The 23,404-nt window shown below is 63.3% G+C and overlaps 1 protein-coding gene and 1 long non-coding RNA gene across 3 annotated transcripts; both read right to left on the bottom strand.

Moving 5' to 3' along the window:
* Positions 1 to 283: 283 nt before the first annotated feature.
* Positions 284 to 15,640, bottom strand: LOC116570993. Of its 2 annotated transcripts, XM_032308650.1 has the most exons (6): positions 15,385 to 15,640; positions 14,365 to 14,663; positions 11,855 to 12,125; positions 6,584 to 6,724; positions 2,820 to 3,043; positions 284 to 879 (listed from the first exon to the last, which is right to left on the bottom strand). In XM_032308650.1, the coding sequence occupies exons 1-5, from the start codon at positions 15,436 to 15,438 to the stop codon at positions 2,849 to 2,851; spliced, it is 960 nt and encodes a 319-aa protein (XP_032164541.1). In that variant the 5' UTR covers positions 15,439 to 15,640; the 3' UTR covers positions 284 to 879; positions 2,820 to 2,848. The 2 variants fall into 2 exon arrangements, 1 of the variants encoding a protein (XP_032164541.1); XR_004277636.1 differs by lacking the exons at positions 284 to 879; positions 2,820 to 3,043; positions 6,584 to 6,724; positions 14,365 to 14,663 and having other exon boundaries at positions 10,883 to 12,125.
* Positions 15,641 to 19,146: 3,506 nt separating this feature from the next.
* On the bottom strand, positions 19,147 to 22,969 carry LOC116571050. The gene is made up of 3 exons (XR_004277673.1): positions 21,541 to 22,969; positions 21,363 to 21,453; positions 19,147 to 20,929 (listed from the first exon to the last, which is right to left on the bottom strand). It is a non-coding gene; the product is annotated as an uncharacterized LOC116571050 (long non-coding RNA).
* Between the last annotated feature and the right edge of the window lie 435 nt (positions 22,970 to 23,404).

The raw sequence follows: 23,404 nt of genomic DNA, 5'->3' as shown, positions 1-23,404 counted from the left end.
AGACCCCTCCCTCTCCCGCCGGTCACATAGAGAGTCCAGGTAATTTCCAGTCACTGTTGGACGACAGGGCACATTTTAATGATTCCATTAGATGAGAAACCCAAATAAGTCCCTGAGCCTATTGACATGAAAGAAATACAGGGTCCGAAGGGGTTTCCAACCTGCATTTACTGAACAGAGAAGCCACCAGAGGAGCCTGTGGGGCACATCAGGGGACAGCGCCTTCCCCGTGGCCTTCAGAGGGCTTGTCATCCACGCACGGACTCACTCAAGGGCCCCAAAATCCCCAGCCCCCACCTGAGTGCTGCAGACAAAGTGGTCAGTGAAACAGTCCTGGCCTCCAAAATCTTCCAGACTAAATGGAGAGGCAAGGAAACAGCTGGTTTTGATGCAGGATCGTGATTACTAAGAACAAAAGAGAGACAGGCCCCCGATGAAAGGCACCGGGAGCCCCTCAGGCTCCCTGGAGAGCACCCTCTGGCTGCCCTACCCCTACCCTCAAACCGCACCCCCCCAGGTAGATGGACACCTGTGCTCAGGCCATGGGGTGTGGAGATCCAGGCTCTCTGCCCTCCCAGCAAAGCCACTCTGTCACTCGGCCTGTTCAACGGGAGAGCAGCACCGTCCCGCGCCACAGACCCAACATGTCCGGCACCGCTCACCCCAGGAGCCGGGGAGAAGGGCCCCGTGCATCCAGGCCAGCACCCCCCAAGCCTTGCGTGACAGTCCGGCCGCGTCTGACCATCCTGGAACCATGGCAGCATCGCCGGTGCCGAAACCGTCAGGCTGACCACAGCAGCCTGGCGGGCGCAAGGAGGGCCCGGGGGCTCCAGCTAGCTCCACATGACCGAGCCCGGCTGCGGGGACGTGAATGCGGTCCTGTGGGCAAAGAGATAACGGACTTGGGTGAAGTCGCAGCAAAGACATGAGCAGCAGTGGCCGGGGGCCGGGCGCGGTGCCAGGATCTGCGGACACAGAAGCAAAGCATCAGACGGCTCCCTGCACTCAGGGCGGCTGGGGGCAGGGGCGGCAGCCGAGGACCCACAGAATCCTGGGCAGCTGGCAACAGGGTGGTGCAGAAGAGGCCGAGAGTGCAGCGGCCGGAAGCAGCCACGTGACCCTGAAGTGAGGAGCCCATGCCCAGCGCCCGGGGCTCGACCTTGAAGACCCCCAGGAAGGGCTGAACGGTTGTCCACGCACCTGCCGGGCGGACGGTCACACGCACTCTTCCTGCTACGGGGAGGACCTTCTGTACGTACCCACAGCCTGCGCTAATGTATTACTCGTGGAACACAATCTATTTTGTGTGGAACACAATCTGCACACAAAGAAGGCCAAGGCCGTGCTTTGTGACGACGTCATGTGACGATGCCGCTGACCACATTTAGTCACGAGCATTAAGGGGCTTTGATATTTTTGTCCCTTTTAAAGCAAATGGGATGTTTATATTTCCCGGTCTCCATCCTTCTTCCCACAGCCCTCGACCCTCACGGAGGAGCCAGTCCCCGTGAGCTTCCCCGGCCCCTGCCCATTGTCACGGCTGATGATGCTACAGTCTAGGAACACCGGGGCACGTCTTCCGGGCAGTGCCTCAGAAACAGAAAAGCAAATGAGCACAAGGGTGACTCTGTGGGGGGTGGTGGGGTGTGTGTGTTGCGTGTGCGTGTGTCTGTGTGTGTGTCTGTATGTGTGTGTGTCTGTGTGTGTGCGTGTGTGTGTGTCTGTGTGTCTGTGTGTGTGCGTGTGTATGTCTGTGTGTGTGCGTGTGTGTCTGTGTATGTGTGTGTCTGTGTCTGTGTGTGTGTGTCTGTGTGTATGTCTGTATGTGTGTGTGTCTCTGTGTGTGTCTGTGTATGTGTGTGTGTGTGTCTGTGTATGTGTGTGTCTGTGTGCGTGTGCGTGTGTCTGTGTGTCTGTGTATGTGTGTGCGTGTGTGTGCGTGTGTGTGTGTGTCTGTGTGTGTGTCTGTGCGTGTGTGTGTGTCTGTGTGTGTGTGTGCGCGTGTGTGTGTCTGTGTGTCTGTGCGTGCATCTGTGTGTGTCTGTGTGTGTGTGTGTGCGTGTGGAGCCCGGCCAGGCCTGGGGGCTCGCCAGGCTGAAGACTGTCTCCTCCAGTCCCACGGGGAGAATCCCCGTCCAGGGTATCAGCAGCCCAACATCGCGCTGCACACTGGACCACCTCCTATTCTCTGTTGTCCGGGCACCAATTCATCCTCACAGCATGCGAAGAAGAGGGAGAGGCTCTCTGGGCCCCGGGGCTCACATCAGCCCGAGTGCGTTCTGGAGATCGCCAGGACGGAGACCCAGATCCATTTGGATAGCACTCGCCACGTCGGTGACACCCCTTACAACGTAACCAGATTCCCCGGGACAAATCTGCGCCCCAAAGCGGAGGCTGCAGGGTCCTCGGTGTGGAAACCCTTGTGCAAACCAAGAGAAACCCCTGCTTGTGACCCAGGGGCCCCGGCAGGCCCACAGGCGCCCGTGAAGAAGCAAACTCATCGACCCGGAAGAACAGTTAGAGGCGCCCAAGGCCTAGCATGAGCTCCTGCTGGGAGGAGGCCTGTTGCAGAGTAACGGGAAGGCCCCGGTGGGGGACACAGCACTGCACACGCGCGGTTAGGAACCTGAGTCCGGTTCCCTCCTGCGACGCTCCACGGCTCTGTGACCTGGAGCAAGCCTCAGTGTCTCGTCTGTAAAATGGGAATAATCACAGATACTCTCGGTGGGTTGCAGCGGGGGGTAACAGGACCGGCCCGGCCAGCCCCTGACCGTTGTTGCCTCGAACCCGACTCCGCAGAGGAACCGACTTGAACTCACCACAGCGTATTTCTGAGACGCTCCGCTTGTCAGAACTTGCCCACTTCAAAGAGCTGAGAGAGGCAGACGCCGATTCTGTCGGGTGACGTCAGCTCCAGGAGAGCCGGCGAGGCCTCCTCCGCCCGGGCCCGTCTGCGTCTGACCCGCTGTGCCCTCGCGGGATCAGGCCGCTCCAGGCCGGTCAGGAATGCGAACCTGGATTCTCCGTGCAGCCCTACGGGTTCCTGCAGAGCAAACCACACCGGCACGTAGGGTCTGGGCCCGCCGTGCCGGCTCACAGGGACAGGTGGGACGGACAAGGGAATCCAAGAGCGGGGACCTGGCCGTAAAATGCCTGGGAGAAAAGCAGGAGCAGGAAGTGCCCCGAGGAGGGGTCGCGGCAGGGCGGGTGGGGCAGGGAGCTTGTCCCTGGGGGTGGGCTGAGCAGGGGCAGCAGGCCCGGTCCCGGGGCAGGATCCGGGGAGGGCGTGCGCGTGCCCACTACCGTGACGGCCTGTCTGAGCCACCCCGCCTTGCGTGTGGTGACAACGTGTCCCAACAGGAATCGTCCGGAAGGTGTGCCTTCCCTCCCGCCAGCCGCCTGGGCTCCCAGCCGGGGTTACCCGGTCGGAAGGTCAGCAGGATGGCGCGTGGTCAGCACAGACGAGGCGGGCAGACCGCCCCTCCTCCCGGCTGCGGAGCTCAGCGGGGCTTCTCAGCTCCTAAGGAAGATCTCGGGCCTCAGAAGTAAGAAGCGTGCCGTGAAGCGCCGGGGACCGAGTGCGAAGGTGGGTCGATCGGGCTGTTCGAATGCTGGGCTCTCGGGGCCGCCGTTATGCATTATTAGGTGAGTTTGCTGGGTCTGCAGAGAGCGCCTGCTGGCCTGGCTCGCCACGTCAGCTATGGAGCCTGCAGCCTCCAGAAGGTCCAGTCCGGGCTCTTTCCCCTTGGTGCCCCCCGGGGTCCCATGCGCAAGCTCATGAGAGTCACACGGCGCTGTGGCCCAGCCTGGATCCCCTCTTGTCCCACCGGGGCCCTGCCCTCCCTGCGCCCCAGGAGAGGAGGCACCGAGGCGAGGTGGGCACCTGGACGCCAGCCCCCTGCGGTCGCACGCACAGCCCACCCGCCACCCATCACCAGCCACAGAGGGCGGCACCCGCCCAAGCACCCAGCCCACGCCCCTTCTCCAGAGCCCACGATGCACTGCCCAGCACCACGTTGAGGGGTCGGGCAGGTGCTGAAGGGGCATCCACGTCGGGCCATCCCTGCCCGGCCACACCACACTCCGCCGCCTGGACGCGGCCACACAGCAGGAATAATCACATCTGCTGCCCTTTCTGGGAAGGAGGCCGAGCCCCGGGCACCTTGTCAAGCATTACACACCTCACCCCGCTCTACTCTCAGGGCAACCCCGGACAGGGGCCGGCAGCCACGGGCAATGCCAGCCCGCTCCTGAGACAGCACAGCTGGACTTGGTCCCCGCAGAGCCCCGGACACGCAGAGCCCCGGATGCAGGCCACGTGTCACAGCCACACCCTGGCCATGCTTCGGGATGTCTCTTCGGTCCGTGGGCAGTGGCCTCTGCAGATCGCTGGCTGGGAAAGCCCGTTGCCCGCCGCTCCAGCCCCTTGTCCCACTCCCTCGGGTGGGCTCAACAGGGCCGGCAGCAATGGACAATCAGTAAAAATACCTCGTTTTCCTTTCCTAGCCTGAAGAGATTTCTTGACACATTCCTGTTCTGTGATAATGGACGTTAAGTCCCCTGAGTTAATTATCACACTGGTCCTTGTTGCCAAAATTTCTATTCGGCGCAGAGAAGTGTAGTCGACGTTTCCTGCCCCTCTGAATATGGAATTTGTGTGTGCGCTCGTGAACAGACACTACGGGAAGGACACTCACTAAGAAAAACAACACAGTCAGAAAGGAAGCTTCCCGTGAGATCCATCCTGAACCGTCCCGCAGCAAAAGTGGGATTTCCATGCGACCAGCAGCGGCGCGTGTAGTCCCCCCCCAAGGAAGGGAAGGCAGCGTCTCCAAGAGGCATTTGCACAGACACGTTCACGGCAGCGGTATTCACAGCAGCCGGGACGTGGACGCCTCCCTAGTGTCCAGTGACCAGAGGAACAGATAAACAAAGTGTGGTCTATCCACACTACAGAATGTCCTTCAGCCGCAAGAAAGGAACGAAGCTGTGACTTGGGTCACGCAGACGAAGCCGGAGGACGTGATGGGGGCAAGGAGGCAGACGCCAAAAAGACAAATACGGCCTGAGTCCACTAGTAAGAGATCCCTCAGCTGGTCGAGTCGAGGGATGGGGCCCAGGGGCTGACTGGGAACGAGGGGTGCCTGGGTAACGGGGTCGGTTTCAGTCTCGCAGGATGAAGCAGCTCCCGAGAGCGGCCACGCAACCCTGTGACCGTCCTTCAGGCCGACAACCTGCTCACTTCCAAATAGCTAAGATGCAGATTTTGTGTTTCGCGTGTTCTACCCCAACGCCAACGGAAACATGTCTCCGGTGAGGAACACGAGCCCGTCCCCACCAGCAGGCCCGCTGGAATTTCCCGGCTGCTGGCGCCGAGCGCGCCGGCGGTGCCCCCACCCGAAGCATCTTCCGGGAGAGCCACCAGGACGCGCCCCAGGGCCGAAGAAGGCGTTTGGAGCAGACCGGGTTCGGCATTTCCAGGCTCGCGGCCAGCGCCTGGGGTTTTAGCAGCGCACCGTGGGGAAGGCGGTCCCAGACGGACCCGTGAAGGTCTGAGTCGAAATCAGAAACCCCAGCTCAGCTCGGAGTGCGACTCCGAGAGCCCCCGAGGGACACAACAGGAGCACCTCCGCGAGGCGACGATAAACACGCCGCGGCGCCCCAGACCGTCGCACGCGGTCGAGAGAAAGGAGGGAACCGAACCCACTCGTGCCCCCAGACGGACAAACTCCCGAAGCCCCCGGAGGTTTGTCTCCCTCACGGGGAAGAAACCGGACACAGAAGGCCCACCTCCTACGCCCCGACCCTACGGGGCCTTGGGAAACGCAAACCCCCAGGCAGAAAGCAGAGCAGTGGTGGCCTGGGGCGGGGGAGGCGGGGAGGAACTTCCAGGCCCCAGAGAACGTCACATGCGCTTCAAGGAACAGCCCGAGAAGGTCGTCCCTCCGCAGAGAAGGAGGGAGGGCAGGCAGGCGAGGGCCCTGGGAGGCCCACGGGATTCTGGAACTCGCGTCACGGGGACCTGCTCGGAGCCGGTGTCTGCCAGGGCCCGGAGCCGGCGTCTGCCAGGGCCCGCAGACGGAGGGTCCGCGCTATGTTTATTTGGTTCGCGGTATGAAAGCTGTTTTTGGAAAGAAGCACAACCTCTCCCTAACCACAGGGAACACGCGCTCGCACGTCGCCCGACCGCGGCAGCTCCGGGGGTCGGAGGACCCGGCGGCTCCAGCACTGACTTGCTTGTCATCGCACAGGGACAACAGCGGACCACGCGGAGAGGCCGTCGTGACCCCGTCCGGGAAAGACCACGGCGGCTCTCCTCCGTCCTTCCCCGCGGCCCCACCCCCGTCCCGCTGTCCCCGCTCGGACCCCCGCAGGGGCCTGCGGTCAGCTCACCGCGCCTCACGCCCCGACGCACTCCCGGGCCTGCCTCACCCTCTCCGACCTTGAGCCGGCGCCTCCAGAACTACCTGGGTCTTGGGATTCTCGCGCCTGTGACAACAGGTAGCCATTGTGCGTCTAGAGGTGCGTTTGGGGGGCGGGGCTCACCGTGGGAGAGTGTTCATGGTTCTGAATGGGTGACCACCTGGGGTCTCTCTGCGGCAGCGTCAGTGCGGTGCGTCCGCGTGTCGCCTGGGCAGAAACGTAGCGGGAGACGCGCCGTTCGAAGACAAGGAGAGGAAGGCATCATCGCGGCGCCACAATGGCCACACGGCGGTATCCGGCCCTGCTTGGAGGGGAGATTTCGGTGACTCCGGCACAGCGGGGGGCAGGCGTGGGGCGTTGGGGGCGGGGAGGACGGGACTGACAGAGACGCAACCGCGACCGTCACCCAGACAAAGCCCCACACGCGCGCACACACGCGCACACACGCGCACACGCGCGGGCCGGCGGCTCTGCCCGCAGGACAGTCAAGCAGTGGCCGATCAAAAGTCCGATTTCGGACTCCGCTCCGGCATCCGCCGCGGCTGGAAACCGACCGGGGTCTTGCAAGGATCGTGCAGGCTCTTGTGCCAGATTTCAGGGCAAATGAGTTCCAGAAGGGTCTCGAGGCCAGAGAGCATCCTAAGGGGTCCTCTGCACCTCGGAGAAAGGCTGCAGATGTTTGTGGAAAGAATCGACTTCCCAGGAGTGAGAGCAGCTCTTAACTCCTTCCGAGGTTTCCTTCTGCCTCCTTGTCTCGCAAAGCCACGGCGCTCGGCCTGCAAGGCGGACCTTCTGTTCACGCTCACTCTCACCCCAAGAACACGTGTCTGGTTTTTTTTCCTTATTTGCCATCCTGGATAAATTAACAAGGCTCAAGTAATCAGACCTCCCCCAGAGCGTCAGTGAAACGGGGAAGACTGTCCAGGTCACAGGGGCTTCGGCTGTATGACAGGCTCCCTCTTCCCCTGCACGGAAGGAGCCCCGTCTGGCTCCCTGGCGCTGACCCCAGGACTCGGTCCGAGCTAGCCCTGGTCCCGCCGGCCCCGTGACCATCCCACCTCAGCCTGCAGGCCCCCCCTGTCACCACCACGACCCCCACCCCGCCACGCCCTCCCCACAGCCTCCCCCGAGAAGGGCCTCATGGCCCCTACCCCAGGCCCTGCCTCTGTCCCAGCTGTAAGGCCCAGAAACCTCAAATCTGAGATTTCCCGTGACAAGCTTACCTTGATGCAATTTCATTTGTTCATTAAAAATGAATTTTAACTGCATTTTCTTGCATGCATCATGTCCCATTGTCCCCAGATCTCGGGAACATGGCCCCCTGCAACCAGCAAATGAGACATTGCACCCAGATCTCTGGGGACGGTGTGGTCACAAGGGCGTGGCCTATCGACCTTACTCCTTCGGCCCACGGCTGCCATGCTTATCGAAGCCCTCTCTTCCTGCGTGCCACGCGATGGCCATTAAACCCCATCTCTCTGGGCCGCTGCTGTGCCGCGATGCCCAGCCTCCGAGCGGTCGACGATGGTGCCGGCACGAAGCTTGCATCACAGTGGAGCCTGACACCGGCCCCGGGGCCCTTCACACCCCTCCGCTCTGCCTCCTGGATTCGGAGACCCCTCCCGAGAACTCCCAGACTCTCAAAGATGGCAGAGCCACCCAGGACAGAAGGGCCAGGGGTCCACAAATGCCCGCGTGGGCACAACGCCTCTGCCCACCCTCCGCCAGCCCTGGGCAGACAGGGACATGAGCAGAAAGTTCCCTTCCACCGTGCAACCCCGCTGAGCTTCGGAGCCGTGGGGCAGCCAGCCAGGGGGATGGGTAAGCCCGGCATCCGCCTTGCCCCAGACACGGCCTCAAGAGACCCGCGCTGAGGGACCAGCGTCACCAAGAGAGCTGAAAACTGTCTGCTCTGGGCCGCACACGTGGGTCCCTACGGGCTCCTCATGTCAATCGTGAGTTTCAAATATCAGGCCCAGTTCCCGGGGCTGGTTTAGGGATCGAGAGAGGCAGGGGCAGCCCCAGGAGGACCAGCTCCCTCCCACGGATCCCGGTGACAGAGGCGTGGAGAAGGTGGAGGAGACGGGACTTACGGGGTCTGGAGGGTGCGCTGGTACCGCGCTCGCCCCGCCCCCAGGCCACGGAGGGAAGACACGGGTGTGCACAGGTGCACCCGTCCTCCGGGGAGGCCCAGCTGAGGTGCAGACCCAAGCTTGCGCTCACCAGCAAACCCCACCCGCTGCCAGCATGCACTGCTCTCATGTCCGTGCAGCCTGACCCTGAGACAGCGGACTGGGGGGAGGGGACAGCCCAGCCCTGCTTGGCAGGGAGGAGAGGCGGGGAGCCAAGGACGTGTGCCAGGGGTCCCAGCCCATCCCGGGGCCGGCGCTGCAGGAAGCGATTCTAGGTGCGGGCCGGGTAGTAAGCGCTAGACGGCACGGAGCTGCTGGAGGCACTGCCGAGCGTCCGTGTGTGCAGGCCACGCTGGTTCTGGGGTCCGTCCACACTGGTTCTGGGGGTCCGCCCGCAGCGAGACGGGAGTGTCCCCGTGCAATCAGAGCAGAGGGAAAGGACGCAGCTGGGTCTGCCTGCAGGGGTCGGGGCAGCTTCCTGAGAAGGCGTGGCAGACGCTTTGGTGTGGTGCCCGCCTCTCCTGCGGACGGCGTGTCCCGGCGCACACCATAGGCTCCAGCCACCGTGCCCAAGTTCTCTGCCGCAGGCTCTCCAGGCTCCCTCAGCCTGTGCCCGGGGCGGCCCACAGAGTCTGGGAGCAGAGCTCAGCCAGTGATGGGGGCAAAGGGGACACCAAAGGGTGAACATGCCACCCCCTGCTCCCCTGCCTCCCAGAGGGAACACTTGCCCCGAGGTCCAGGGGATGAGCTCCAGGCGGCCGTAGTGGTGACGGTTCCCTCCCCACACTGGCTGGTACTTCTAGAAACAGCCTCCAAAGGAAGCGGGAACTCCAGCCCTGGTCTCAGAGCCCGAAGTGCCCAGCAGGTAAGGGCAGAAGGGAGAGCATGTGTCCGACGCGGCCGGGCCCACCACACCCCCATGTGTGGACCGGGGACCCGGACCCGAGAACGGGCCTGGGCCTTCTCCCCAGCCTGCCTGGGAGGCAGACGTAGGAGCAGAGACCACGGTACCCACAGCCATCCCTTCCGTGTTCACCCAGAGACTGTGCAAGAAGACACACAACACGTTCGTTAGGGTTTCCACCAGTTGCCAAACTGGAAGGACTCTGGACACCGGGTGTCCACACTTGGGGACATGACTAGCAGTACTAAGGGACCACCTACCAATCTCCGCCACCATGCCAAGAAATCTCAGAAAGAGCATGCGGGGACAAACACATCCCGCACGTGATTCCGTGAACATTCTACAAAGTTCTCGGAGACTCTCTGCTCAAACCGGGGGTTGGGGCTGCCTTCGGAGCTGGGGGCTGGGATGGGCTGGGAAGGGGCGTGAGGGATCTTTCTAGGGAGATGGGCGTACTCTGTATCTGCATGGGGTTCGCACTGGAGGTGGGGAGGGGGTCGTCCAATCCTGCTGGTGAAATCTGTACATATTGTTGAATGCAGCTTGGCCCCCGAAAAACCTGCAAACACAGCTTGAAGCCCAGTCATGATGTGTGTGCTGAGGTCTGTACTGGTATCAGCCGCTCCCCACTCAGCACTTGGAAATGTAAGATGGACGGACAGAGCCCGAGGGACCGAGATGGGAAGGGGTGAGCGACACAGCAGGTGTAGCAGTGGGAAGCCCGAGGGTGCGGGACGAGGGTGCGGGACGAGGGTGCCCCCGCGCAGTTGCGTGGGTTTGTCTGCCTGTTTGAGAGTTGTCGTGGAAAACCCTGGGGACGGAAGAGACTGGCACCACGCCAGGATCGGGACCAAGCACATGTCAGCGGGGACATTGTAGGGTCTGAGGGTGGAGACTGCCAGTCGGGCTCATGTCGAGAAGCTTTAATGAGGAACCACTTTGGGGCCATGCTAAGGGGTAGGAAGCCAAACGGCACACGAGTTAAGCTGTCGCCATAGAGGAGCTGAGCTGTGATCCGGAAAGGAGGGCCCCAGGAAGGGAGTGCTTCGGGAGACCCAGAATTCCGGGGCTCCAGGGCCTGGGGGCAGGTCCCCCGGGAGCTCACGGGGCAGGTGCGCCCACCATGGAGGCCACGGTGGCAGCCGGTTCCTGGCCTGAGTTACTGCTGGACGTGGACCAAGCTTCTAGGCTATAGATGTGATGGCTTTGGGTGTTCCCAGGACAGGAGGCCTGTCCCTGTGCCCTCCCCTCTTGGGCACTGGCAGAAAGAGGGATGCACACTCCAGATCGTAGACCCCAAGCCTGAGAGCCAAGCGGAGGCCTCTTCCCTGTAAGATCCAGGAGCAGCCCCTGGAGACCCAGCCGGGGGGTAGGGGAGCAGTCAGCCTTCTCCACCCCCTGCCCCCCTCGCTGTGCTCGCGGACCCGCCGCTGCGGACCCCCAGCAGGACTGTCTCCACCCTCTGGCTCCCTTTCCCGGTGGCAGAGATCCCGCGTGGGCGGGATGTGGTCCACCCTCTCCCAGCAGCCCTGGGTTACCTCGGGACGGGTCACTCCCGCAGCACGAGAACCCAAGCCGAGCTCAGTGAGGGGAGGAGGGAACGGACGTCAGCCCATCATCTGCCGACAAATGCCCCCGGGGTGCTGAGCGTGGCTTCAGGTGGTCCGGACTCCTGTGTGAGCTCCCCCGCTCACCGACAGCGGGAGAACGTGTGCCTCAACTCTAAGATGTGAAACAGAACCCCCAAAGACGTGCCCTGGATAGAAGAAACCCACAGAGACGACAGTGGTTTCAAAGTGTGCACGCTGCTGTGATTTTCCTCCTCTGGAGAGAAGTGGAGGGCCCCACAGCGACGTCCTGGTGCATTCTGGATAATGTCTGCTGGGCCCGGGTTGTCCCCATCCGACCCCTCTGGAGCCCGGGATTCCCGAAGAGGACGGGCTGGCAGGAGCCGTCAGACCCGCCCGCAGAGCAACTCTAGCCCAGAGACAGAAGGAAAAACCAAGAGTGTGGCCCCCGTGGGGACTGTCCCAGGCCATGGGCCCCGTCAGAAGACGGCCCAGGACGGTCCCGTGCTCTGAGGAAGCAGTGCGGCCTGCGACTCGGACACCGGGCCTCTGGTGTGGGACAGCAGGCAGGCCAATGCACGCGGCGGAGCCGGAAGGTAGGACAGCGCTGTCCGTGGAGGCTGGTGGCTGCAGCCGACGACACGCGCATCACCTGGTGAAGGACGGCCGCGCTGCCCGATTGTGACTCATACACTGCCTTTTCCACACAGACACTCTGTTTCATTCAGGAGCTCCCCAAAGGGCCAGAGCCATAGTCGTAACCCGAGAAAATACCCAGGAGGGTTGGGAGTGGCCCCGGGATAGTGGAATCATCGCGAGCCACGTACCCTGAGCCCGTGTCCTGCAGCCTGGAGCGGGACAGCCATGGGACCGGTTCCAGCACTCACGCACCGCTGGCCCGGTTCCTGCTGGACACACGCCGCTTCTCTTCTCATCAACCCCCAGCGACAGGGGACACCCGGCGCGCAGCCCCTCGGCCTGGCCGTCATCCGTCCCCACGCGGCGGCCACCCCACCCGCTGGGCAAGACGTGTGGAGAAACGCAGACCTCAGGGTTGCTTCAAGAAGAACAAGCTCTTCACTGGGGCTGCCGCTAGGTCTGACGGAGGGAGGTCGGGGGTGAATGCCGGCGCCTCCGGGAAGGCAGGGAGGACCTGGGGACGAAGGAAGGAATTAGGACGGGGCGGGGCGGGGGGGGAATTTTTACTTTTGGGGGAATCAGGTTTTACTTTGTTTTTTCAAGTTAGAGAAGAAACCAATCACGACTTTAAACTCTCCACGCAGCGTGGACATCTTTTCCGACTCAGTGGTCACAGATCCGTCTAAGTGACCCTTGAGAAGTAACCGGAGTCGCCCCGGCTGCCTGGAGAAGCAGCCGGATGAGGGTCCCCTGACGCCAGAGAGGCCCTTCGGGGGAGCAGTCTGGGCAGAGCGCGCTCTCGTAGTGGAGGAGCCGCCTTCGGGTCTCGAAGCACGACGCAAGAGCTGCGTCACAGTCACGCCTGCTGACCCGCTCTTCCTCTGACGCGTCTGCAGGACCCTGAGGCCGGAGCCAGGGAGGCTCCGGGGTCCCCGAGGCAGCACGGCCCTCCCACCCCGAGCCGCCGTCCCCCACCAGCAGCAGCTGTTTCTGGGCCCGAGGCAGTCTTGAGCTCCAGAAAGCGCACCTGCTGCCCGCCGGCCCGCGGGGGCCTCCCTCGACACAGCTGCCTGCCAGTGGGGCCCGGCCGCCTCTGCGGGGCAGACAGCTGGGGGACAGGCGTCCATCGCCAGAGCCGGTCCCTGGCAGCCCCGGCCGCCAGCACAGCGTCCACAGCAATGCCTGGGGGGCCTTGGGGGGCCGGGGGCTTCCCGGCTCACCCCGCAGCCGTGTGCAGCCCACACCCACCAGAGCCGCAGCACGTGGGGGCCGGGAGGCCATCAAGGACTTTCTCTGGAAGGGGGGCTGGGGCACCCGTGGCTTGCGTCTGCACCTCCCCGCTCCCCGTGCAGTCTAGAGGAACATCAGCTGGCCAAGTCTCCCTTTTCTCTCTCACGCAGTCCATCTGTCCATCCGGACCACGGAGTGTGCGGGATGCCGGCCACTGCCAGGGCGCAGGGGATGTCGTGCCTGACACAGAGGGGCCCCCGTTTCCCAGGAAACCGGGAGACGCTGTGATGAGCAATGAGCAATCCATGGGGCCAGGGGGGCGGACACTGAGTCAGGCCCCCAGAGACAGGTGTCCCGCCGGCCGCGAACACGTGCTCCACACAGCCGGGCCCCCCCAACCTGCTGCTCCTCCCCTCCCCCTGCCCCGGAGCTCCCCAGCCCATCACACAGGACTTAGGATGACTCCCGACCTAAAGGAGCTTTCCCAAGTCTGTCCTGACCTCCTGACCCCCTCAGGCTGCATGAAGGGCTGCATGGAACCAGAGTGGCCCAGGGGTCCAGAGACCTGCTCCTGAGCCTAGAACATTCTGGAAGCCTTTTCCTCCCCACTCAGCCACTCTGTGACTGTAATTGGCTGTCCTGGCCTGGAGGAGACCTTCACGTGTCTCCCTGCACCCCCGGGCTCATGGGCACTCCCATCCCTGAAGGGTCGGCCACAGGGGACTCAGCCAAGTCTGCAGAGGGACGCGGTCACCCCCACCCCCGCCTGCAAGGACAAGGCCGTGTGGTGCAGGCCAGTCCCTCTGGGGCGCGGGGTCCCTCCAGAAGGGCAGGGCCAGCCCAGGACGGCATGTGGATTTATGGGGGGCTGGCTTCACGGGGGGAGGAGGGAGCCAGGGGTCCTGAGGTTTGGGCTGCAGGCTTCAGTCACCCGCTGCTAAAGCCGGCAGAGGACTGGGGGTCCCTTTCCGGGTCCATGCTTCCCACACCCGGGTGAGGCGCGTCTGGCCACAGTCAAGTCTGCACAAGGAGCTTACAGGGTGGACAGCCGCTGTGTTCGTTCGAGGGGTCTCCCCGGAGCTTACAGGGTGGACAGCCGCTGTGTTCGTTCGAGGGGTCTCCCCGGAGCTTACAGGGTGGACAGCCGCTGTGTTCGTTCGAGGGGTCTCCCCGGAGCTTACAGGGTGGACAGCCGCTGTGTTCGTTCGAGGGGTCTCCCCGGAGCTTACAGGGTGGACAGCCGCTGTGTTCGTTCGAGGGGTCTCCCCGGAGCTTACAGGGTGGACAGCCGCTGTGTTCGTTCGGGGGTCTCCCCGGAGCTTACAGGGTGGACAGCCGCTGTGTTCGTTCGGGGGGTCTCCCCGGAGCTTACAGGGTGGACAGCCGCTGTGTTCGTTCGGGGGGTCTCCCCGGAGCTTACAGGGTGGACAGCCGCTGTGTTCGTTCGAGGGGTCTCCCCGGAGCTTACAGGGTGGACAGCCGCTGTGTTCGTTCGAGGGGTCTCCCCGAGACTTGACTTCCTCTCTGCAGTCCTGCCCCAGCCGAGGAGGGAAGGATCCGGGGTCCTGGCCGGCGCGGACAGGCTCCTGGGATGGCTGACTCCTGTGAGGAGCCCAAAGCCAGCCCTTCCGGCCTCAGCACAGGGACGCAGCCGCTGAAGGGGCAGACCAGCAGGTCGGCTGGCGGGTGGGCAGGCAGGGCCCGCCACATCTGCTCCACAAGCAGCCCTTCCCCAGGACCCTTCTGAAGGGTTCGGGGAGGGGGATTCTGGGGTGTTGGGAGGAAAACAGTAAGAAGTGGGTAGAGGGGCAAGGGAACCCCAGGAGGGCCCCAGTCCCTGGGCCTCATGTAAATGCAGGACAAGACTCTGGCACACAGCCCCTGTGGGCTCTGAGGGAGGGGTGTGGCCGCCTCCATGTCCCCCGGAGAGGGCCCGTGCTGTCAGCCCCTTCCTGCCTCTCTCCTCTCTTGGAGGGCCAACCCCAGACGTCCACTCCAGCCACTCCCCTCTCATAGCTGAGGACTCTCGAGTCACTCCCAGGTGTCCGGCAGATCCTGGCTGAGGCCTTGGGCCAATGCCTTCTCCTCTCTGAGCCACCTCGCCCGGTACCCTGGACCCCACGATCCATCACCAACCACAACCGTAGGCAAAAGAAACCGTGTCCACGTTGGAAGTGGGCCAGACATCCGACCACCCATCCAGAACCCTCTTCTGCTGGCCCGTGCAGAGGCTACAGCCCTCCGGCATGCCCTGGGAGCTGCCCACGAGGTGGGTGGTGTTGGGGGCCGAGCACAGAAACCCCCCCAATCCCTGCAGCTCTAAGGCTCTGAACAGAAAGAAGCACCCCAGCTCCCGGCGCCACCCAAGACTCAAGGTTTTCCCCAAAAGGACTCCACGCTTCAGGGCCGCCTCCCCTCCACATGCCTCTCCTCCCTGGGATCCGGCCAGACCCTCCTCGGAGATGTGCAGGATCTCAGCCCGGCTCACCTGCCCCACAAAGTGCAGCACCCACCAGGCAAATCCCAGAGCCCCCCAGCCCATCGGCTTGGCAGAGGCCGGGCTGGGACAGCAAGACTGCTAAAAATGGCGATTTCGCCTGTCCAGGCCCAAAGAGGCACAGGCTGACATTCCTGTCATAGTTGGAAGAGCTCCAGGGCCAGCTTTCTCCGCAGCTGCTCTCCACGGCAGGCTCCCAGCTCCACCCAGGCCTCCAGCATTCCTGACCCAAATCCGAAGCCCTAAGCGGTTCCTGCTGTGGATGGGGAGTGGGCTGGGGGGAGGGGCCGGCTGCCCTGGGGACTGGTGTGGGACCAGCTGCCCATCTGTCACTGAGGCCCAGCCTGTCTCTCCTCACCACTGCCCTGTGCATCTGACCCCAGATGCAAGGCTTTCCACGGGCACCCAGTCTCCCTGTGGGAGTTAGAGTGGTGTCGACCCTGACCATGGAGGGTGGGTCCTCCTGCTTCCCCAGGAGCCCCCGCTGCTCCCACCAAGAGGGGCGGAAAGGCTTCCAAGGCTGCGTCCACAAGGCCACACAATGTCTAGTTTGCTGAGGGACCCGGGTCCCCAGAGCTCCAGCCCAGACCACCAGAGGCACCCCCGGGCCCCTGCCCAGGCCATGGCTCTGCTGGCTGAGTGCATCCAGGCAGCCTAGTGTCCTCCTCAGGCCGGTCACCCTCTGGCTATCTCGTCTTGTGTCCCTTGGTGTGGGGCGGACAGGGATTGAGCTCCTGGCCACTGGAACTTTGAGGGTCTCCTCTCCCGCAGGAGTCCCCCACGCTCCAAGCTCTCCCAGGGGAGCTTGCTAAAGACCAGGGAGGGCAGGAGAGGACCCATGTCCTCCCCCCCCCCCCCGTGGGGCTGGACTCAAGAAGAGGGAAACAAAGCTACCAGTCCCCTGCCACCCAGCAGATGCCCAGCCCCGAGCTTAACCAGCCTGGGCCCAGCCCCAAAGGGGATGCCCTGACTCTGGATGGAGCCACGGGGTGCCGTGAGGAGGGAGCCGGGGGCACAGCAGCGGCGGGAGAGGGGCTCTGTGCGGACGGCTGGTCCAGAAAGCTCAGCTCCCAGTCTCATGGTGTCTAAGCCCAGTGTGCCGGCAGGAGGCCCCTGGAGGATCCTACCCCTCCCAGGGGGGAACGGCTCGAAGTCCAAACACCGTCTCCCTGCAGGGGAGGACTCCAAGGGAGCCATGCCCAGGACGTTCCGACCATGGCCATTAGCAGAGTCTGCCCTGAGTTTTGCACACAGTCAGGGTTCAAGACCTGTTGGGAGGCTGAAGCCACGTGCCTGGGGCAGGGAACAGAGGCAGAGGGTGGCTGAGCCCCGGGGAGGTAGGTGGTGTAGACGGCCGCCCCTCCCCACCCCATCCCCTACCCCAGTGGCAGGCCAGGGGCACACCTGAGCTCTATGCTTTGATGTCCTGTCTGCCCGACAAGCCCTCTTAGCTCCCAGGGAGACTGTTAGAAGTGATTCTTAATTTGCCTTTTATCAGAGACCAGAGGCAGGAGTTGAAAGCAGGAGTCTGGGGTTTTCAAAAGAACCTGTAAGGTGGGGGAGGGGCCGCGAAGCAGCCTCGGGCCTTGAAAGAAAGCAAAGGAACATCTAAAGCCTCCCCAGGCCCACAGGGTAAGCGTCCCTGGCCTGTGATGTCGGGTCCTCCGCTGCTGCCTTCCCAGCTTGCTTGGCACAGCACTGGGGCCGTTCCTCTGGGGTGAGGCTGTGCTTTCATTTGGATCCTACTAGAAGACTGATTATCAAAACCAAAGGGCAGGTGCACGTGCATGGAGTCAAATCACAGGTGGGCGAGGGAGAGGGCCGTCCCCCCAGCCTCTCCTCCAGTGTGAGGCTCCCTCCTGAGCCTTTCCTGCCAGGGGAAAAGGAAAGGCAGACTCCAGATGCAAGAAATGCAAAATGAGGCCGAAAGCTTGGTACAGACCCCCCCACAGCCCAGCCTGGCCTTCCCCCAGCAAGTGGGGCCCGGTCTCTCGTCTGGGGCCCCAGAACCTGCTGCCTCTCCCATGTTACCTGCCAGGAAGGCAGACCCCCGGGGAGGGGCGAGCTGCGGCTGGGGTCGCACACGGGGGTCACCCCGCGGCCGGGCACCGCCAGCTGGCGGGAGGGGAAGGAGGTGGCAACACCGTGTCCCACGTGTCCCACCTTGAGGTGCCGAGATCCGGGGGTTCCATGTAGCAGCTTAGATGTTTGCTATGGGGCGGGAAATGCGCAGAACGTACCATTCACCTTGTAACGGTCGCCGGCGCGCTGGGGCGGCTGTAACTCCGTCCACACGGCCGCGCGGCCATCCGCACCGTCCACCTCCAGGACCCTCTCATTCTCCCAACAGCAGCTCTGCCCCCCCAAACACGGACTCCCCGCCCCTCCTCCAACCCCGACACCCCATCCACCCGCTGACTTCGGAGCTGGGCGGCTCCAGGGACCTCGGGCAGCAGGAATCGCGCCACGTGAGTCCTTTGGCGACTGATCATTCCGCGGAGCGCCATGTCCCCACGTTCGTCACCTCTCCTTCCCAAGGCGCGGGGACAGGCTGTGGTGCGCTGCCTTACGGTGTGCCTGGAAGTTGCTTTAATCGGGAACGGCTCAGCCTCGCAGATCCCTGGGAGTGGGGGGGGGGGGGTGCCGCAGGCCCACGTGGGAAGGAACAGGTCCGGCGGGAGGCAGAGGAGGGGAAAACGTGGGCGAGGGCCTCGTGTGCTTTCCACAAGACAAAAGGGGTGAGGGAGGGAGGGCGGGTGTCGGGTCAGCCAGTTTGAATGATTTCAGTGGGCACCGGGGCAAGGGGGCTACCCCCGGCGACCTGGTCTCTGGCCCTGGGGTGATCGGGGCAGGTGAACCTGGCTGGAGGGTGAGGTCTAGTGGAGGCGGAGGTGGCCCCTCCCCGGCTGGGCTGGTCTCCCCGTGAAAGGTGCACTCATCGGGAAGTCTCTTCCGGTCCTTTGCGTAGGCCGGGGCTCGCTCTGGGAGGGGCAGTCCCCGCAGGCCCCGGGAGGCCCCCAGTTGTTGATGTCCATGCCATGGCTCTGATCAGGAGTCGGTGGTGACCTGTGGGCACAGGGGAGCCCCAAAGCTGTTTGCTAGCACACACGTTCTTCAAAAGCCCGAAACAACGGTGTCCCTGTGACCTCACGGTCCTGGACAGCCCTTCCCACGGGAGCCACGGATGCATACCCGGTCGGAGAGCCTTAGCTCGGGTCCGGCGTGGGTCTGTGTGTTGCTGTGGTCCCCGGTGGCAGGAGGAGCAGCCGTAGCCCCTCAGACCACGAAGCTCTCATCCACTTCCCCAGTTACACGGGGAGGTCCCGGATGACATCGCCCCGGGTGCGGCTGCTTTGCTGATTTTCACACTTGCTTCCATATCTACCAGCCATTCGTTTGCCCCCGGTGAGGACAGACACTGTCACATGCAAGACGGAAGGGGAGAGGTCGGAGAAGGCAGAGCACGAGACTCTACCCTGGGCTCAGCCCTCCCATCCCCCCCTCCCCCTGCTCTGCACCCTCAGACATCTGGGAAGACGAGAAAGGGCTTTCCCCGCCTGAAGAAGGGACAGGAGGTGGCTGGTTCCTGTGTCTCTAGAGCCCAGAAGCAGCCCCTCCAGGGTGCACCGGCCCCCACTGCCACCCAGAGTGAACCAGCCTTGCTCGAGGCGAGTCCTTCCCTCAGAGACATTCTAAGACAGAGTAAGGACAGACTTTGATAGCATGGCCACGGATTCTGCAAAAACGCTCCGATTTTAAAATTTAGGGTACAAAAGAATTAGCCGGCCGGTGACAACTTAGGCAGCCCGTCCCGTGTTGCCAAGGAAACACCTGCAGGGTCTTCGAGGGTCCCGGTCATCGGGACCTGGTGGGCAGTGTTGGGACAGAAGATTTAAGGCACACTGGAGTGTGCCGGCTCCTGGGACTTGGGAAGCAGCCAGTGGCACCATCACCCAAAACCCAGGTGTGTTTGAGGCAAAGTCACAGAGATGGACAAGGCCCGGGAGTGTCCACGATGCACCTGTGAGCCACCTGGGGCCGGGAGCAGCCGCCGGCGGGACACCTCTGGCCAGCCCGCTGGAGAGCCGGGACCGTGGAACCCTGCTGGCCTGCAGGGCGATGCGCAGAGTGATAAGACACCCTCGAAGACACAAGGAGTTTAATTTGGAGCCTGAGGTAAAGCAGAGAAATGCAAGCCTGGTCGGGCCTGGAGAAGTGTGGCGGGGAGAACCCGCATGGCCAAGAAGACAACCTCCGCCAGGCCCTGGGGGGCCCAGGTACGTGAACCTCGGGCCGCTCCGATGCACGCAGGAGGTGGTCACCGCTGGGGAGGTGATGGAGGAAACCAGACCAAGTGAAAGTTCTGGCTGCTTCCTCCAGCTGAGAAAGGCTGTCCCGGCCGTGGCCACACGGCATGACCGCCCGCGGGGGCCCACGGAGCCCTCCGCCTGCCTCCTTCCTTCTGGCGCTTCCACAGCCACTCAGTGGTCCCGGGAATGGGGCCTTCTCCCTCTCCCGGGGCTCGCCAGCAAGACTGGAGAGACGGGGACCCTGTCCCCTTCGGACACGTGGGGCCGAGCGACCAACAAAGTGATTCCCACGACACATCCTTGGGGTCGATCACTAGGACGTGACACTGTGCACAAGAGACATCTAGCCCACTGTGTCCCCAGCAAGGACCGAGCGTCTGCCTTGGGTTAAACCTCACCCAGGTTGTGTGGATTCCTCTGGGAGCAGCGGGGGAAGGCGGCCGCCCTCTGGTCCCTGCCAGGCCACAGGCGCGTGACGCATGATGGGTTCCAGGAGGGATCCCGCTCCTGCTTCTGAGAAGAGCGTGGCAGAGGGATGTGCGTGACGGGGGACAGGATGGCCTCATGGCTGTGGGGTTGCACGCGGTGTTCGCCAGGGGTGCAGCTCCTGAAGGGCAAGGCAGGCAAGGGGCGTGGGGGCCCTGGACAGGGTTCCAGAGAGGGCCAGATGTGCCAAGAGCTCTCAGGGCAGAGGGACCAGTGGGCCAGACCCGGGTGGCCGGGGCCAGGCCTCAGCTCGGCTCGCTCGAGCCGTGCAGACCTCACGGACCCCCCAGGGGGACAGCCCAGTGTCAATCCTCAGAGCCCCGGAGGCAGGAGACCCAAGGGCAGGCAGCTGCAGGGCTGGCTCTGTGCTCCCTCTCCAGGACCGTCCTCTCCTTAGGAGGACGCTCGCCCCGTCCCAGCACCACGACCCCCCACACAAGGCCAGTCACCTCCCAACACCAGCACAGCACAGGTTCTCACATGTGCGTTTGGGGGGCTCAAAGTGTCCGTCGGTGGCATCTGGGAGGAGGGAGCAGAGCAATGGGGGGGGACCAGCTCCGTGACAGGAGGAGGACCTTGCGCCTGCACTGCCACAGGTGACCAGAGGAGCTTTTCAGTAAAGATCGACAGGCCGCAGAAAGACCACAGGACTGGGGCTGGGGGCCACTGCCTCCCCGCTCTGGAGAGGGCAGACAGGGAGTCACTGCCGAGCCTGAGCCCTCCTGCCGGGGAGACAGCGCCTGCAGGAGAGGTGGTGAAGACAGTCGCAAACGGCTGCGGAGCCTCTGTCCAGCCCACACCATCGGCCTGCAGGGCCGGGAGCAGGGAGACACGAGGCCTGGAGGGGTCAGGACACGGTCCCCAATACAGCCCACTCTCAGGATGAGCCCCCCAAAGGCCAGAAGTCAAGGCTGCCAGGGGGGCAGTCCCCGTGGGGCTGGCGTGTCTGTCGGGGTCTTCCTCCTCCGTCCGCAGCGCCGACGCCAGCACCCCCGGGAGGCGCAGCTGGGAAGGGCAGGGCGCTCACAGGCAGGAGGGGGCGGGGCAGCCTGAAGCACGGACGCGGCCCCTCCTTCCTCCCCCTGCACCGCTCTGTCGGGCTCTGGGGCGAGGGGAAGCCGGCTGGAGCTGGGGAGCAGAGAGGAAGGAGTGTGTGTGTAACGGGTTCTGTACCTTTAAGTCCCAAGCAGGCTTCTGGTGCAAAGTTCAAGTTGAGAAAGGCCTTTCGGAATGGAACAGTTGCATAAGTGCGGGATTAGCTGTACTGGATTATAAATACATGGCGGACAATGAGGGGAGGGCGTCCACCCCGCCCCCACGTCAAGGCTGAAGGCCGGCTTCCTCGACTCACACTCACTCCCGTCCCCACGGGGGTCCTCAGCTCCGGCCGCGCGCTCTTCTCTCCGGGGTCCCCAGGTCCTGCTCCCTGCTCTGGCTTCCCCTCAAGCCTCCGCCCTCATGGGCCTTCACCCAGGGACCCTGAGGACCTGGTCTGAGCCAGGACTCGTGAGTCCCGTGGGCGGTGATGCTCCCAGCACCCCCCCAAAGTCTGGGCGTGACTCTCAGTTCCACACGTGCAGGTGAGCAAACTGGTCCAGGCAGGGCGGACCGGCTCCCTTGTGCCCAACAGCTGAGGGATTCGTGACGGAACAGGGCTTAGCCCCGGCTCTGCGAAACCCACAGTCCACGCTTCTGGATCAAAGCGTAGACACCTCTTGTGTCTTTGACAAAAACCGAGACATGACCTTGAGAAGAACCATAGGGTCCAGAAAGAGAATGGGGAGGTGTTGTCTCTTCCTTCAGTGCCGCGAAGGCTCTGTCCTCACGGATGACCAAGGGCAACAGGGGCCAAAGTACTTACTCAGCTGGTGACGGGTGAGACCCAGGAGGGGCTTTGTCTCTGTCCCTTACAGCTTTGTCTCTGCTTCTTCCTTTGGTCATTGAACGAATGGCAGCAAGCGCCTGCCACGAGGCTCTGGGAGGGGAGGACACAGGTGGAAGCTCACTGGTCAGCCAGGAGACAGGCTGCAAACGGTAACCGTAACAAAGTGTGCGGAGGGCCCTGGTGGGCGTTGTGCCAAACCCAAGAAAGCACCAAGAATCGCAGAGAAGCAGGGGCCCCGGTCTGTGGGCAGCTGAGCCGGCTTTGCAGAGGGAGCCCTTGGTCCAGGGCTGACAGTTGAGGAATGAGGAATGGCAGTACCCTGGTGACCTCACTTGGAGGCTCGGAGCCAGCGGACATCGGACAGTGACGAAGCCGGCCTGCGAGGTCCACACCCCACCCAGCCCCCACGTGACCCTGGGGAAGGAGCTCGACGTCTCCACGCTTCAGCGCGTCCATGTATGGAACCAAGACTTGCAGGCGGGCCCCACACCGGCAACGGTGAAGTCGAGAAGCCGCTGCTGACCCAGGTGGGGACCCACAGCCTGTGGGAGACGGGGGTGGTCTGATGCGGAGACATGCTGGGTGGCTGTTATTTCTCCAAGCACAAGCAAAGGGAGATCTTGATACTTTCAACTTCCCACCTTGAAAGGGTTGTTGACCGCAAAGGCCGGGCTCACGCCTAGAAGGTTGGCCAAGAGTGTGGGCTTCACTGTTGTCCAGAGCAGTCTGAGCCGAGAGCCCCAGGCAGGACCGCGTCCAAATGCAGAAGGAAGAAAGACGGGCGCCTCTGCCCCGGGTGGGGGTCTCCCAGCTCAGGAGGGAATGAAGCTCGCTGGTTCCCTCGCAGCCTGTGGGGTCCTTACCCGGGTGACCGGCCTCCCAAGAAACTGTCTGACTCAGGAAATCACAAGAAGGAAGTAAAGACAGGACAGGAAACGAACAAAAAGTGAAAACGTCAATATCTTTTCACAGCGGTTTGGCCTGAGCCCACCCGTAGGACTGTTTCAGCTCCTGGGCTATTTCCACCAAAGGGACTGGTATTTCCAGGCCCTCGTTTTCTGAGTGTGACCTTTGTAAGGCATGATCGCCTGCACTGAAACCAGGATGAGAAGTGGCGCTCTTCACGGAAGCTGCGACTGTGGCTGCAGAACGGGGTCGGCCAGGCGTCCCCGGAATCCCCAGAAACCGTCCCCTCCCTGCCGCAGGCAGGCGCTGCTGGGCTTGCGGCCGTGACGCTGGGGGCCTCACACTCGTGCACCCGGCGGGTGGCGGGAGCGTCGGTGTTCCCCGGCACTGTCGTCACTCAGACGCCAGGGACTGCTCCCACGGT

The sequence above is a fragment of the Mustela erminea genome, chromosome 12 (assembly GCF_009829155.1).
Source record: "Mustela erminea isolate mMusErm1 chromosome 12, mMusErm1.Pri, whole genome shotgun sequence".
Classification (NCBI taxonomy): domain Eukaryota; kingdom Metazoa; phylum Chordata; class Mammalia; order Carnivora; family Mustelidae; genus Mustela; species Mustela erminea.
This window is presented reverse-complemented; position numbering and strand designations above follow the sequence as displayed.